Source organism: Gekko japonicus, unplaced genomic scaffold, assembly GCF_001447785.1.
Source record: "Gekko japonicus isolate JY-2015 unplaced genomic scaffold, Gekko_japonicus_V1.1 scaffold40, whole genome shotgun sequence".
Classification (NCBI taxonomy): domain Eukaryota; kingdom Metazoa; phylum Chordata; class Lepidosauria; order Squamata; family Gekkonidae; genus Gekko; species Gekko japonicus.
Window position 1 is genome coordinate 1,271,114 of NW_015172554.1, and position 13,096 is coordinate 1,284,209.

The 13,096-nt window shown below is 48.8% G+C and overlaps 1 protein-coding gene across 1 annotated transcript in view; it reads right to left on the reverse strand.

The window, feature by feature from the left end:
* Window positions 1-1,832: 1,832 nt before the first annotated feature.
* Window positions 1,833-13,096, reverse strand: part of EHMT1 (euchromatic histone-lysine N-methyltransferase 1) — a 162,924-nt gene continuing 151,660 nt past the window's right edge. The window contains exons 25-28 of the mRNA XM_015421172.1: window positions 12,275-12,361; window positions 8,367-8,445; window positions 6,387-6,562; window positions 1,833-3,467 (exon numbers count right to left, since the gene is read on the reverse strand). Coding sequence (XP_015276658.1) covers window positions 3,272-3,467; window positions 6,387-6,562; window positions 8,367-8,445; window positions 12,275-12,361 — 538 coding nt within the window. The 3' untranslated portion in view covers window positions 1,833-3,271. The remainder of the gene's footprint in view (window positions 3,468-6,386; window positions 6,563-8,366; window positions 8,446-12,274; window positions 12,362-13,096) is intronic.

Here is a 13,096-nt window from a genome sequence, read left to right on the forward strand (position 1 = left end):
TGACAGAGATTCTGCACCACCCTCGGCCGCCTCTCAGAGATTCTGCACCACCCTCGGCCGCCTCTCTTGCCTCTGCTCTCCCCAGGCTCTTCACTGAGCGTCTGTCCCCAAAACCGCTGCACGCCGCCGCGGCTGGATGGGGGGGGGGAGAGCAGTTTACCGCCGCCTTCCCAGCGGGGTCCGAGGCGTTCCTCTCGACGCTGTGACCGCCTGGGGGCCTCCCAGGACTGCCAGCGCCGGATTCATTGTAAATCGAGGCCTGCAGCTCTCGAATATATTTTAGGGCTGGAAAGTAAATACTTTCTACCATTGCCCTTTAGGTCTCCGCTTCTTCTTCTGACCTTCCAGTGTCTTCTGGGATCTTCGTGCTCTTCAGAGCACAGCCAGCACATCCTGCTCAGAAGGCAGGGCCGGTAAGACTGGGGATCAGAGGATAAGCCCCTCCCCTCTGGGATCAAAGTTTGCCGGCCCTGCCTATGGAAGGGGGAGGTGCTTTCCCAGGAGTAAGGAGTCAAGGACTGCCCCACTCCTGGACCACCGGAGAAAGACATTAATAATACACAATAGTTTGTTGCTGGTCCCCACTTGTGATCTCTATTTGCTGGCAGACACCAATCCAGAAATAAAGCATGCTGTTGCCAAATTCTTAGCACTTGTGGTTTCTTTAAGCCGTTACAGAGATGGGTTTTAATTTACCATGCTGTATTTTAATGTTTACTGCTCTGTATTTTATTTCACATCTGTATTGACTTTGCTCCAGATTTTCAGTCAGAGGAGCATAATAATGAAGAGAAAAAAGTCTATTCAATGGGGCTTACTCCCAAAAAGTGTAAATTGCTACACCACATTGGCTTTCAAAAGCTACCGGGTGTCATTACATCCTGTAGGAGTGAAGTCTGCACATTAATTATGTGTTATTGATCGCAATAGGCATAGGGAAGCTTTACCATTGGATCAAGCTGTAAATGTGGCAAACCGTGATTGTGAGTTAGCTTTACTGAGTGCAAAGGAGGAAGAGGGTCCTGTGCCAGTTTAACAGTATGCAGACCTCTCTCCTCACACCTGCTAATAACTCCCTCATTATTGGTTTTTTGAATTCTACCCAGGATGCCCAAGGTGGCTTACATGACATAAAATACATGCATGCTGGAGCTCCTGCTGTCCCCCCCCCCCAACACAGAGAACCCCAGTGGGGTGGGCTCTCCCAGTCCTCCCCCACTCAGTCCTCAATAAGGCTTTGAAGGCATTCCATCCTGTCCCCCCTTCCCTGAGCACTCTCAGCTGGTTGCTTAATTGTCTAGCTAGACACACTTCATGTTCCCACTTTGCCCCAGGGATCCAGAACTTTTTACTCTCCTGTACTTCTAAAATAATTAGCTAGCATGAAACTGGTACCGGGGGGGGGAGGGAGAGAAGATTCCCTTCTTTGGTACAAGATGCCGTGTTCAAGTCACAAGGAGGCATGGGTTCAAACCCCACTTCCGACCAAAAGCAATCTTCCAGGGAAGGGACAAAGTTTAATAGCAGACCGCATGCTGTGCATGAAGAAGGTCCTGAGTTCAGTGCCAGCAAGTCTGTTTAAAGAATTTCAGGTAGCAGGAGATAGAAAAATACCTTTCCCTGTTTGTGTGCTGCTGCCAGCCGGAATAGACCATAAGAATTTTAATGAACAAGAAATCCAACTTGGTAGAAGGCTGCTTCCTATACTCACATTTAACTTTCACTACCTTCTGTCCTACAGGAGCCACAGGAAAGGTTACGAAAAGAAATCCACTTTTTTTAAAGCACTTTTTATTGATCTCATGAAAACAGAACAAGGAAATGATGGGAGCCAAAAGAAGGCGCCTTTAAAACGGTCAAAAACATGAACAGAAAGGGGAAAAAAACAAAACAAAAAATCCCCCCCCCCAGCAATATGAACGGTTTAGAAGAGATGCACAAAGGAAAACAAAAACTTGTTACTGCACTAATTACAGTATTTAAGATATATGAAAAAAATTAAAATGACCTGCTTTGCCACCACACAAAAGGCGATGACAAATTTATTCACACTACAATACTAACAATTTAAAAAAAGGTTTGTGGGTCGTTTTTTCCTGGATTTTATACTAAAATCACTTTGTTCTTTTTTTCTTTATACAATTGATAAATTTATATTCACTTAGTGAGTAAAAATCGCACTAGAATCAGCACCGTTTTTTAGTTACTCAGGTGAGGGACAGTGGTGGGTTTTTGTTTTGGATTTTTATGTTCAGTCCTCAAATGGTAAAAAATAAATCCATTCATTCCAACGTCATTATGTGTAGCTTTAAAATGAACATGGAGGGGAGGGCTGGGGTCGGAAAGAGGGGATGGCACGGGTCGTCTTCTCACAGCGCCATGTCCTTGGAGGGCCCAGTTTGAGCACCCGCTTGAGAAATGCCCTGAACAGGGACACTTTAAATGCCAGTTTCCTTTTGATGTTTTTTTTTAATTTAAAAAAGAAGTTAGTGTCATGTAAAGGATTTCCCCTTATGCTTCTTAGCATAATGGAAGAGGGAAATACGCCCACTGGTGGTGGTGGGGAACACTGAGAAAAGCAACATGCCCCAAGAGCCAGTCTGTAACGGAGAAGCCCTGGTAGGACTCGTGAGAAACTTCTGCCAGGCCTGGAGAAATCAAAGGTGGATGCGGGAGAGGAGAGTGCAAACATCTAATGCACTGGATTAGGTCACTGGCAGGCACCTGTTCAAGAGAGGATACGATTTCAATCCCAGGACAATGAGCAAGGGAAAAGAAAGTAAAGTTCGGCTGCTAGCAAAGCCTCCCAGAGCTGTGCCGAAAGAGCAGGCCTTGGCTTTGAGAAAGATTTTCATCGAGTATGCAGAGTTTATTACAAGCAAACTGGAGATACTTGGCATGAACAGTCCATTCAATTTTCATCCTTCCAAGAGGGAGACAGGGGTGTGTGTGTGTGTGGGAGGGGAAGACTCTCTCTTGGCTCGGAGAACACGCGTCACATTAAAAGAGGCCGCGTGGGTCACTCAGCGTGGAACAACCGGGAGCAGCCGCCCCGGGACGCACGCTGTCAAGCCAGCCGCTTCCTGGCACCTCGTGGGCATGTTGGGCCGGGGCGAAAGCACGAGGCTGTCATTCATTCCTCAGTGAACAATCACGGCAGCGCCAGAATCCAGAGTGTCACAAGCTTGTAAGCTTCCTTTTCCCATGTTACCCATTCCTGTTGGGAGAAATTCATACAATCTGTGGGTTTTGGAAAAGCTCAAAGAGGTTCTCAAAACGGGGCGGGCGCCACGGCAGCGGCGGAGCTGGTGTCGGGGAGTCCGTTCTCTGGTGCCTCCTGGGACGACGACGACATGCTTGCTTGCCGGTGAGCCAGGGCGGCGCTGGAGTGCTTGCATTTGGGGGAACCGCACTGACAACTGAAATACTTGCCCTTGATGTCCCAGAACCTCTCACCATAGTCAAATCTAAAAGAAAAAAAAGAGAGACCAAGATAAGGGGAGGCACCACAGCTGCACACAATGCTCTGCTCAACGGCAGGAACGCTATAGTGGAAGAGGTCAAATGGGCACGTGAAGGTGCCTTATAGCAAATCCAGCCATCCTGGGTCATCGTTCTCCACTGTGACTGGCAGCAGCTCCCCAAGGTCTCGGACAGAGAAAGGCCCTTCCCAGCACCGGCTTTCTGATTTTATTAAATTTATTTATTACATTGGATTTTTAAACCACCCTCCCCCTAAAGAATAGGGCTCAGGGTGGTGTACGTCAATAAAAACCATGTACACAGTACACAATTAAAAGAAAAATTCATAATTTACACTTAAAACGGCAATAAGCGTCTAACTGACTGATGGAGATAAGACTGCCAGAGGTGTGCCACTGCCTCGTGTGGGGAGGCAGGGAAGGAAACAGGAGTGTCAGGCAGGTGGAAAAGCCGTCGCTGTCTTCAACCAAACGCCTGGTGGAACATCTCCGCCTTACATGACCTGCAGAACTGCATTAAGTCCCGCAGGGCACGGAGGATATCCTTTCACTGCACCGCATGTGGGATTTTCAGCATGCAAGCAAGGGCTCTCTCTACCGAGCGACACCCTTGTCTCTTAATATAGTCGGGTCATTCTTATCTCCTGCTCCACTGGCAGTGGGTCCCGGGCAAAGAAAGGTCCTTCTCAACCCCTGCTACCTGAGACCCTTCACCGGGAGACTGCTGGGGCCTTGGGTAGGCCAATCAGATGATGCATAACTGAGCCACGATCTCTCCCTAAGACCAGTTCGTGACCAGAAGAGAGGGGGAGAGTGAAGAATGAGGGTCACAAAGACATAGTGATGGGGTTGTGTCCCACCCTAGCCCTCTTCTATCTGCTGTCTATTGAAAGCAGCCATCCTACACCTCCTTACTTGAGAGTAAGCCCTACAGAACTCTATGTGGGTTACTTCTGAGTAGACATGGACAGGTTCACGCGGCGTGTTTACGTTTCTTTGCAGGAGCGACAGCTGGACGGGAGCTGCCGCTTCCTCCTCCGTTCCCTTTATCTCATCAGAGAGTCCTACATTTCCAAGCTCATTCTGGATTCAGGGACTCCCAGAGGTGTGAGACGGACAAGAGACTTCATGACAGCCTACTGTGGTGTAACAGTTGCAATGCTGGACTAGGGAGATGCCAGCTCATCCACACGAGCTTCCTGAGGCGATCTTGGGCCAGTCACATACTCTGCTCTGCCTCACCTCAGGGATATTATGAGCCTAAGAGATCCCCGAGCAAACGGAAGGGGGGAAAGTGTACTCAGTGAACGGAACATATTTTGCCCACTCATAAATGTAAGGTATCCGGGTAACACACCATGGAGAGTCCTGGAAGCAGCCCATTTTGCTCACCTGGGCAACTCTCACACGGCTTGAAATCGTCACCCGGCAAAGAATCTCGCAGCGCTGACTTGTGCTCGTGTCCTCTGATTGCCAGCTGGCTCGCTTCCACTGAGACACCTCAGCCACAGGAGCTGCTGCTGCTTTATCTTGTCACTTGTGACTTGCCAAACCAGGCACAGGCCATTGAACAGGTACTGAGGCCGGCCAGGAGCTTGACAGACCTTGGGCTCCTGGAGGGTTTTCAGGGATTCTTTCCATCACTAGACATGGTCACTGTGCTCTAACTAGCTTGGTGGTTGCAAAGGCCAAGGGTAACTGGCCAAGGGTAACTGGCTCAACAGTTTTTTAGCCTCCAGCTCACACATTTTTGTCTTAGCTCAGGAAGGATGGGGCTCCAGAGCAAACTAATTAATGCAGTAGCCAAATCGCTTGCTCACAACTTTAATGCCAGCAGCTCACAAAGTAGAATTTTTGCTCACAAGACTCCACAGCTTAGAAGGAGTATTGGGCAGAGCCTTCCCTGAAACACAGCCTGAGCCTAGAAACACAGCTGAGGACTCCAAACAGCTCCTCTATTATCCCCCCCCCCCGGGCAACTCCCTCTTTGTCCACTACAGAAGCCCAGAGCTCAAAGGGACAGTTCATACAGGGGTACCTTTTCCTAAAAACTGTGAGAGGCAGCTGCCACCACAGCCTTTCAAGGAATAAGCTCTGGGCCAGTAGCATGGCTGGCAAATCGAAAGTAGAGGTTTCAGACCTCGAGATGGTGGAACCAAGAGGCCTTTTCATGTAACGAGCTCCAATGCCTTGCAAAGTGGTGGCAGGGACAAGGGTGCGGAGCGGGTTGGGAAACGGGCAAAACAGCTCCAAGGAGTGTGTTTCATTTGAGTTTCCTTTCCTTTTCTTTAATCTGGCCTCCCCCAGGAGAGGAGCACAGCAAGACTGCTGAAGCTAATGGGGTGGCACAGCTACGTGTCGGGCAGGAGGGTGAACTAGCTGGGTCATTATGAAGGACCTGACTCAGTCTAAAGCAAAGGGGTTTTTTTTGTTCATTTCACGTATTATGTTACTCTCGAGAGCTAATCCAGATTTTATCTTTCCCTCTTGGCTTGCGCAAATAACCCTGCACGCAGCTTTCTGCCGGCATGAGCAACATGACAGCGAAAGGTCCGTGCAGAAGAATGCCGCTGCCGGGTCTGTGAGCATAACCAACAGAGAACCGGAATGGCAGTGGCTTCTGCTGTCTTGCATCAGCACCGTGGGCCACGCCGCACAGCTCTCACAGGCCGTTTTTGCACAGGCAGTTATTTAGATTTATACCAGACCATTTGACTCAAAGCTTCTGGGCGAACAAGCCATGTTTCAACAGCCTCTCCCTACTTCACGAGGAAAAAGGACAGTTTGCATTGCTGCTTAGTGAGGTGTGTCCAGTGAGAGCGGCTCCAGGACAACCCAAGAAGCCACCAAAGAGACCCCCTTTCCCCATGCCACACCCTCCTGCTTTTTCAAGCCAGGACATACCCAATCTCTTCTCCTGCTTGGATGGGTCTGCTGCTGAAGAAGGCGATTCTGGGAAAACGCAGGTCCTGGTGGGACATGAACACTCGCACGGGGATGAGGTTTGGCTCACAGAGATGGTTTATGAAGCGGCTGATGTTGCCATAGAAGCGGGCATCTATGCAGTACACCTCTCCATCCTGGGAAACGGTGGAGAGAGCATCCGATTAAGACAGGCTTAAAGTTCTGGATTCGGGCAGTGCCTCTTAAGTCGTGCCAGTCGTCACAAGGCAGTGTCACAGTTTACATGCACAAGGACTCTAGGGAGATGGGGAATCATGACGACAATGATCTGGGGGTTACGGTCAGGGATTTAGGAAGGTGCCACTTCCTCGCGCAGCTTTTGCCCCTGGAGTCAGACAAAAAGGTCCCTGGGAGCAAAAGCAGGGATGCTCTACGCATACAGAACGACGGCCTTCCTGTGCCTTTTGTTTGGAAGAAGGATTGAGTCTAGCTTCTTCTTAAACTGAACCAGACAGCGCAAGAACGGCAAACCAGTGACAGCAGAGTATCTGGGACCATAAGATTCCAGTGCCAAGGGGAGGCAGAACACTCCAACAGCAGCAACAGCAACTTTGGGCTTTCCTTGCAATGCCAGAGTCTCTCAAGGCATTTCTTAAAATTATTGTGGCAGAAAACAGCAAGGAGCAGTCCTTAATTATAGACACTCATCGAAGAGAGACCCCTTCAAAGAGCACGTGGAGCCCTTTGGGGGTGAGATGGTTCTCCGGGATCCCTCTATCAGCATCTCACAGGGCTGCAGCCCACAGCCTTTCCTCTCCTCCTTGGTTTGCATCTACATGCTCAACAGGCTTGAAAAGCTTTGCCTTGCATTCCAAACTACAGATCATCCTTCTTTTCCGGATCAGCGACTGAAATATCTCCTGCACCAAACAGCCACCTGCGCTGCCGTGAAATGCACAGCCCGTCTAACCTCAGGGACTGTATATCTCATGATGCCACACAAGCACATACAGGTTTCTAGCCCTTGAAGTCAGGAAGAGCAGTTTGAAGAAGTTCAGGCAATGCGCAAAAGCTGGTGTATACTCTCTCCTGCATGGGAAGAAGCAGTGGTCTATCGCTCGCTAATCCACACAGGGGGAAAATCTCAAGCACATGTGCGCACATACCCCTCTACTGGAGGCAACAATCTAACATTTCCCCTGGACTGCGTTGAACCTGAGAGGTCTGCCTCTCCTGTGCCAGTGTCAAAACAGGGAAGAAGCTGGGCTCACAGCTAGAGAGTATGTTCTCTTCCTCTCTCTGATGAAAACTCCCTTTTTATTAGAGGATTGGGGGGGGGGGAATACTCCCTGAACTCTCGCCCTCCAGCAAAACAGGGCCACCCATCCAGAAGTCATGGAAACCTCCCTTACTTGTCTAGAATTCTTAGCAGGGCACGAAACACCTGGAGGGGAGGGGACTAGGTGTGTATGCGTCACGTAGCATCTATTGTAAATGCAAAGGCAGGGATCACCTTTAGTACCAAGATGGTAGCTGAGCCACAAAATCAAGCTTGGCAATAAGGAATACCTGTAAAGGCGTGGGGACGGGGGGGGGGATGGCTGCAGGGTCATCTGTGTATCATTAACAAGACTAATGGCTAATTTTGTTCTCTTGTTAACTGTGGCTAAGGGCTATACTCAGCAATGATCAACCCAGGCAATTTCTGAACCAGTGACACAATAAAAAATAAATAAATCCACCTCCACCCCTTGCCTCCCCTCCCCGTTATCAAGTCCCTTGAGCTTCTCGGCCCACATTCTATGCTCTAACGGGATTGCACTTTTTCAAAAGGCGCAAAGAGCTTCCCGTCACACCAATGTGCAGATTGCTCTGTCCAGTGAAACGGGAGAGAGAATTCATTTTAACACTTGCATTTGTCCTGGGAGCCTCTCACAACCCTCACTCCCCCCCCTTTAACTCCCCCCCCCAATACGCTACCTTGTTGTCAAGGTCAAAAAGATAGGAGTCCTCTTCACGTACATCTGCCTCTGCATCAGAAATCAGTTCTCCAACATACCTGCAGAACAATTGAGAAGGGGACTGAAAAACTTAAAAGCCCCATGGGATCTGACAAAAGGTCCACATAGTTCAGTAGTCAGTGGCCAGTTAGATGCCTCTAGAAAGCCCCCCAAACCAATGGGAATATGCAGACTTCTTTTGGCTGATCACATCAGCAACCAACAGGCCAGACACCTGTGGGGGAGGAGTCCCATCCCTTTTCTCCCCCTTCCTTATACTGATCCAGACCACTGATCTATCTTGATCAGTACTGCTTGACCTGTAGCAGCTCATACAAGGCCCGATATCCTCTTAAACTGGAGATACTGGGGTTTCAATCTGGCACCTTCGGCATGTAAAGAATAAGCTTTCCAACTGAACAACAGCCCCTCCACAACTTTATCTCTTTGTTTACATCAAACCAACAGAATCAGAGCCCACAGACTGTTAGCATCATTTGCAGCAAACAGCCAATTCACTCTGAGCTTGCAACTGAGCCAATGGGGCTTTGCTTTGCTGTAGACACACGAGGGGTTAAGCAAGCCAGGGCATGTGTGAATACACACAAACCTACGGAGACTGCACAAACCAGGGTGTGACACGCATGTTCATCACTCAACAACTGCAATGTGACAGGCACATGTGAAGCAGATCAGCACCCCAGAGTTTTCATATCATGTGATACCACGTCAAAGACTATCCTTTTCAGCAAAGGTGGGTTACTTGCTTAGAATGGAGCCACCAAACAATGGGATTTGTGAAAGGGCAGATGAGCCTTCAGTGCCAAGTACAAAACCAGCCATAAGCCTCCTCACAGAGATTTTTAGCCTTGACATCCTTGCACCATATCCTTCTCATCTGCAGGTAAGGTTAACTGGGCATTCACTGTTGCAGGGGGTTCGATCACAAAACCCTGAAGTATGCTAGAATGTGAGAATGACGCCCTGCTCTAGGTATCATCAATGGATACTAAAGCTGTCCTCAATTAAAAAAGCAGGGCTTTCTCTGTGACGGCCTCGGTTCTTTAAATATCCTTCCCATTGGAGATTTGGCAGGCACAGTCTCTCTTCTCTCTTTCTAGAGGGGAGCGAATCCTTAAACTGTGCCGTCACCATCAGAATAAGCAAGCTTCCTTTCTGTTTTGACTTGCATATTCTGACACCTTGCTTTGTGTGACCTGCTGTTGCTATTTTTAGGTTAGCAACTCCTTCCATTATTGATTTTGTGGGCTGGTGAATCGTATAGAGCCCTGGCCCTCGGTTTGGCCATCCACAGCCTCTGCCTGCCGATTGTATCAGGGAAAGATCAATGAACTGAATATCTAGATAGATCATTGAATGTATTCATATCGCACCGCCATCGTCAAGCAATTGCATTAAAACAGACACTGCTAGCACTTTATAGTATTGAATTGTTTTATAATGAACTGTTTTTAGATGATTCTATGATGAATTCAACTGTTATTTATGTATGTACTTCGCATGTAAGCCGCCCTGAGCCTGCCTCAGTGGGGAGGGCGGGGCATAAATTGAATAAATAAATAGATTTTTAAAACAGATCTAGACCTGGATCAGTTTAGCTGTGAACCATTTTGTTTTTAATTGAACCTTGAAAGCAGCTATATCAAAAAGTAATCTACACATAAATTTATATTTGGCAGAAATCAATATATTGATAGATCAATCGATAGGCAGGCAGCATTAATAGTGCAATCCTAAACAGAGTTCCACCTTTCTAAACCCAGTGCAAACAAAACAATGGACTTAGAAGGGTGTGATTCTGCTTAGAAGGACAGTGTAAAGTACTAACTGCTGCTGGTTCTTGCCTGATTCTGAGAGAGAGGGAGAGGGAGAGGGAGAGGGGGAGGGAGGGAGAGAGAGAGTCTTCTTCTACAAAATGTGCAACCCTCTTTACAATACTGGAAACTGTAATTAACCCTTTTTGCACAATCCTCAATGAAGCTGCTTAACGTCTTTCCAGTGGACCCTGCGGCACAGCTGGCAACTGCCAGGGCAGAGGGCCATCTGTGGACTCCACAGGCTCCAGCTCTGCCATTTGCAGTGAAGCTTTCAAGGACCCGGTGGCACCGACTCAACACTGCTGAACGTGGATTTGCTGCCTCCCGGCATCCCCTGTGAGCGCTATTCCGGATTCGCTACGGGAGTGGTTAAAGGGCTAATCTTCCCCATCTCTCATTAATGGGTGAAATGAGGCTTCTACTCAATGCCAATTATTGTGAATATGGAAACAAGGGGAAGTAATTACTCCAGACTAATTAACAGCACAGAAATTGACCCCAAATTGCTCATCGGGTGCCTGCTGAGAGGATACAGGCTAGGCTGCGTCCACGGTGTGCCGTCTCCAGAGCTGATCCTCTGACTTTGCGTCACACGGCGCAGTTCTGTAGGGCTGCAGAAACAGTACAATCCACCTGGGCTGCAGAGGAGGCGTCACAGCCTGCCAGCTGCTGCTGAGGTCGCAACCGCCTAGGGCTGCCCTGGAGAGCACGCATGCAGCTGCCACCCAAAACACTCCAGGGCACTGGGACCAAGAAGCTACTCTGGCACTCCCAAATGAGAAATCCTGGCTTCTGACACCTCTGTGCTCCACTGGTGAAAAACTCTGGAGGTTCCCTCTGAATGGACTGTCCCTGAGAATCTTGGGAGCAGGTTTGGTTTTCAACGGAGGCCGATGGGGCCATCAAAAAACTCAGCAAGAGTACTTTCATGCCATTTCTTACCAGCTCTGAGCTACTGCAGCTTTTATTTAGCCACAAGGATGGAGGTGTACTCTTATTCCCCCCCACCACAACCTCTTTTTGTCATCACTCCTCAAGGAGTTTTATGAACCCAACCCCACAACAGATTTCCTGGGCTTTCAAGCAGCCCTTGCAAAGACTTCTGCCATCGCAACCCTCTGCATCCTTCCCTCTCCCTGCCATTGTGGCGTGACTCCAGCTGCTCACTCCAACCTCACAGGAGTCTAGCCAGGAGAAGAGCAGAGCAGATAGATGGTGCCATGCTTGTTCTTGCAGTCGTTTTGGTGTAGCCGTTAGGAGCCCGGATTTTAATCTGGGAGAACCGGGTTTGATTCCCCACTCCTCCACACTCAGCTGCTGGGTGACCTTGGGCAAGCCACAGTTCTCTCAGATCTGTTTTCTCAAGAGCAGTTCTCTCAGAGCTCTCTCAGCCCCACCTACTTCACAGGGTGTCTGGTGGGGGGAGAGGACAGGAAGACTGTAAGCCATTCTGAGACTTCGAGTGAAGGGTGGGGTATAAATCCAAACTCTTCTTCCTCTGAATGGATGTTTAGCATTATCACAGGGTAGCTAATAAGCAGGATGGCACCTATCACGGGTTTGCCTAGGACCAGAATGGCAGTGGTGCCCTATGAAACTGGCTTACACTTCAGCCAGTGTTAGGGGATCAAGTCATCTGGTTCAGCACCATCTGGTCTGCCTGGAACTCTTTTCCAACACCTTCTGTCTAAGATTTTTTTTCCCCACTCGAGATGCTGGAGACTGAACGTGGGACCTTCTGGATGCTAAGTGTGTGTTCTGCCAAGGAGCCAAACCTCTGCACAACATTTAAGACCACAAACAGCACAGGCAATGATGCCCCAGAGCCCACAATCTGTTTCCTCTTGGCTCTGATCCTGCCAAAGCCTCGATTGCTCACATATGACAGCAAACAACCTATTCTAGGGAGAAGATGGACCAAGCCTGTGTATTTCAGCACTCTGTCAGGCTAAGTAATGGTGGCTCCCTGCAAAGTCTTGAGAGATTTCTTGTCCCTCTCCATGTACTGCTCCTGCTAGCCATCCGGCTTTTCAAAAGACAAGGCACTCACTCGCACACGAAGGTCCCCGATGGAATGTCTTGCATTGATCGCACACCCCAACCCATCTTCCTTGTCCGATAAAGCTGTAATCGAGCCCTAGAAGATAGGAAAAGACAGAGAACCCGTTAGTGTCTGCCCTGTACACAGTGTCTGCTCAGTCACAGAAGTGACGAGTTTGGTTTATGTGGAGAGGGGATTCTGGCTGAAAGTAAGCAGAACATTTTTATGTGAGAGGCTGCACCTCCTAGGGCCCACTTGGAATCTGGCGATACTCTCAGCCAACATCTTGCAATTGAATCCGGTCTCTGATACAAATTCAGATTCAAGTAAGTCATTTAGTCACTTCTAAGAAATGGCTCACTGATGTTCCCTCCCACATGTCCCCCTCCCAGTTGCATCTACTGCTTTCCCCCCCTCCCTTGAAACTTCAAATACTTGCAGACCACAACAAGATCAGCCTTATGGCTTCATGGCTTCAGCATGTTCAGAATCTACTTCTGTGGTGTGCTCCACTCCCCAAAGGCAGCATTTGGGTGTAACTACTCATTATCAGCAAATTGGAACACCTAATCTAATATGGAAAGGGGAAGGATGTGCCTGAGAACAACAAGAGAAAGGCCATTCCGTCCATGTCCATTTTGATGACTAAGAGTGAGAGCTGCAGCATATAATTGGTTGCAAGCAGTGTCTTAGAAAAAGCTTTCCTCCCTGCATGAGAATCGGGGTAATGCCTCTGAGATGGTACTAGAAAAGGAGTTCCCTTCTGTGAGTAGGGGGGAGGGAATGCCTCTTCTAAGACGGCACTTGACACAGCACACATCTTCTAAAAAC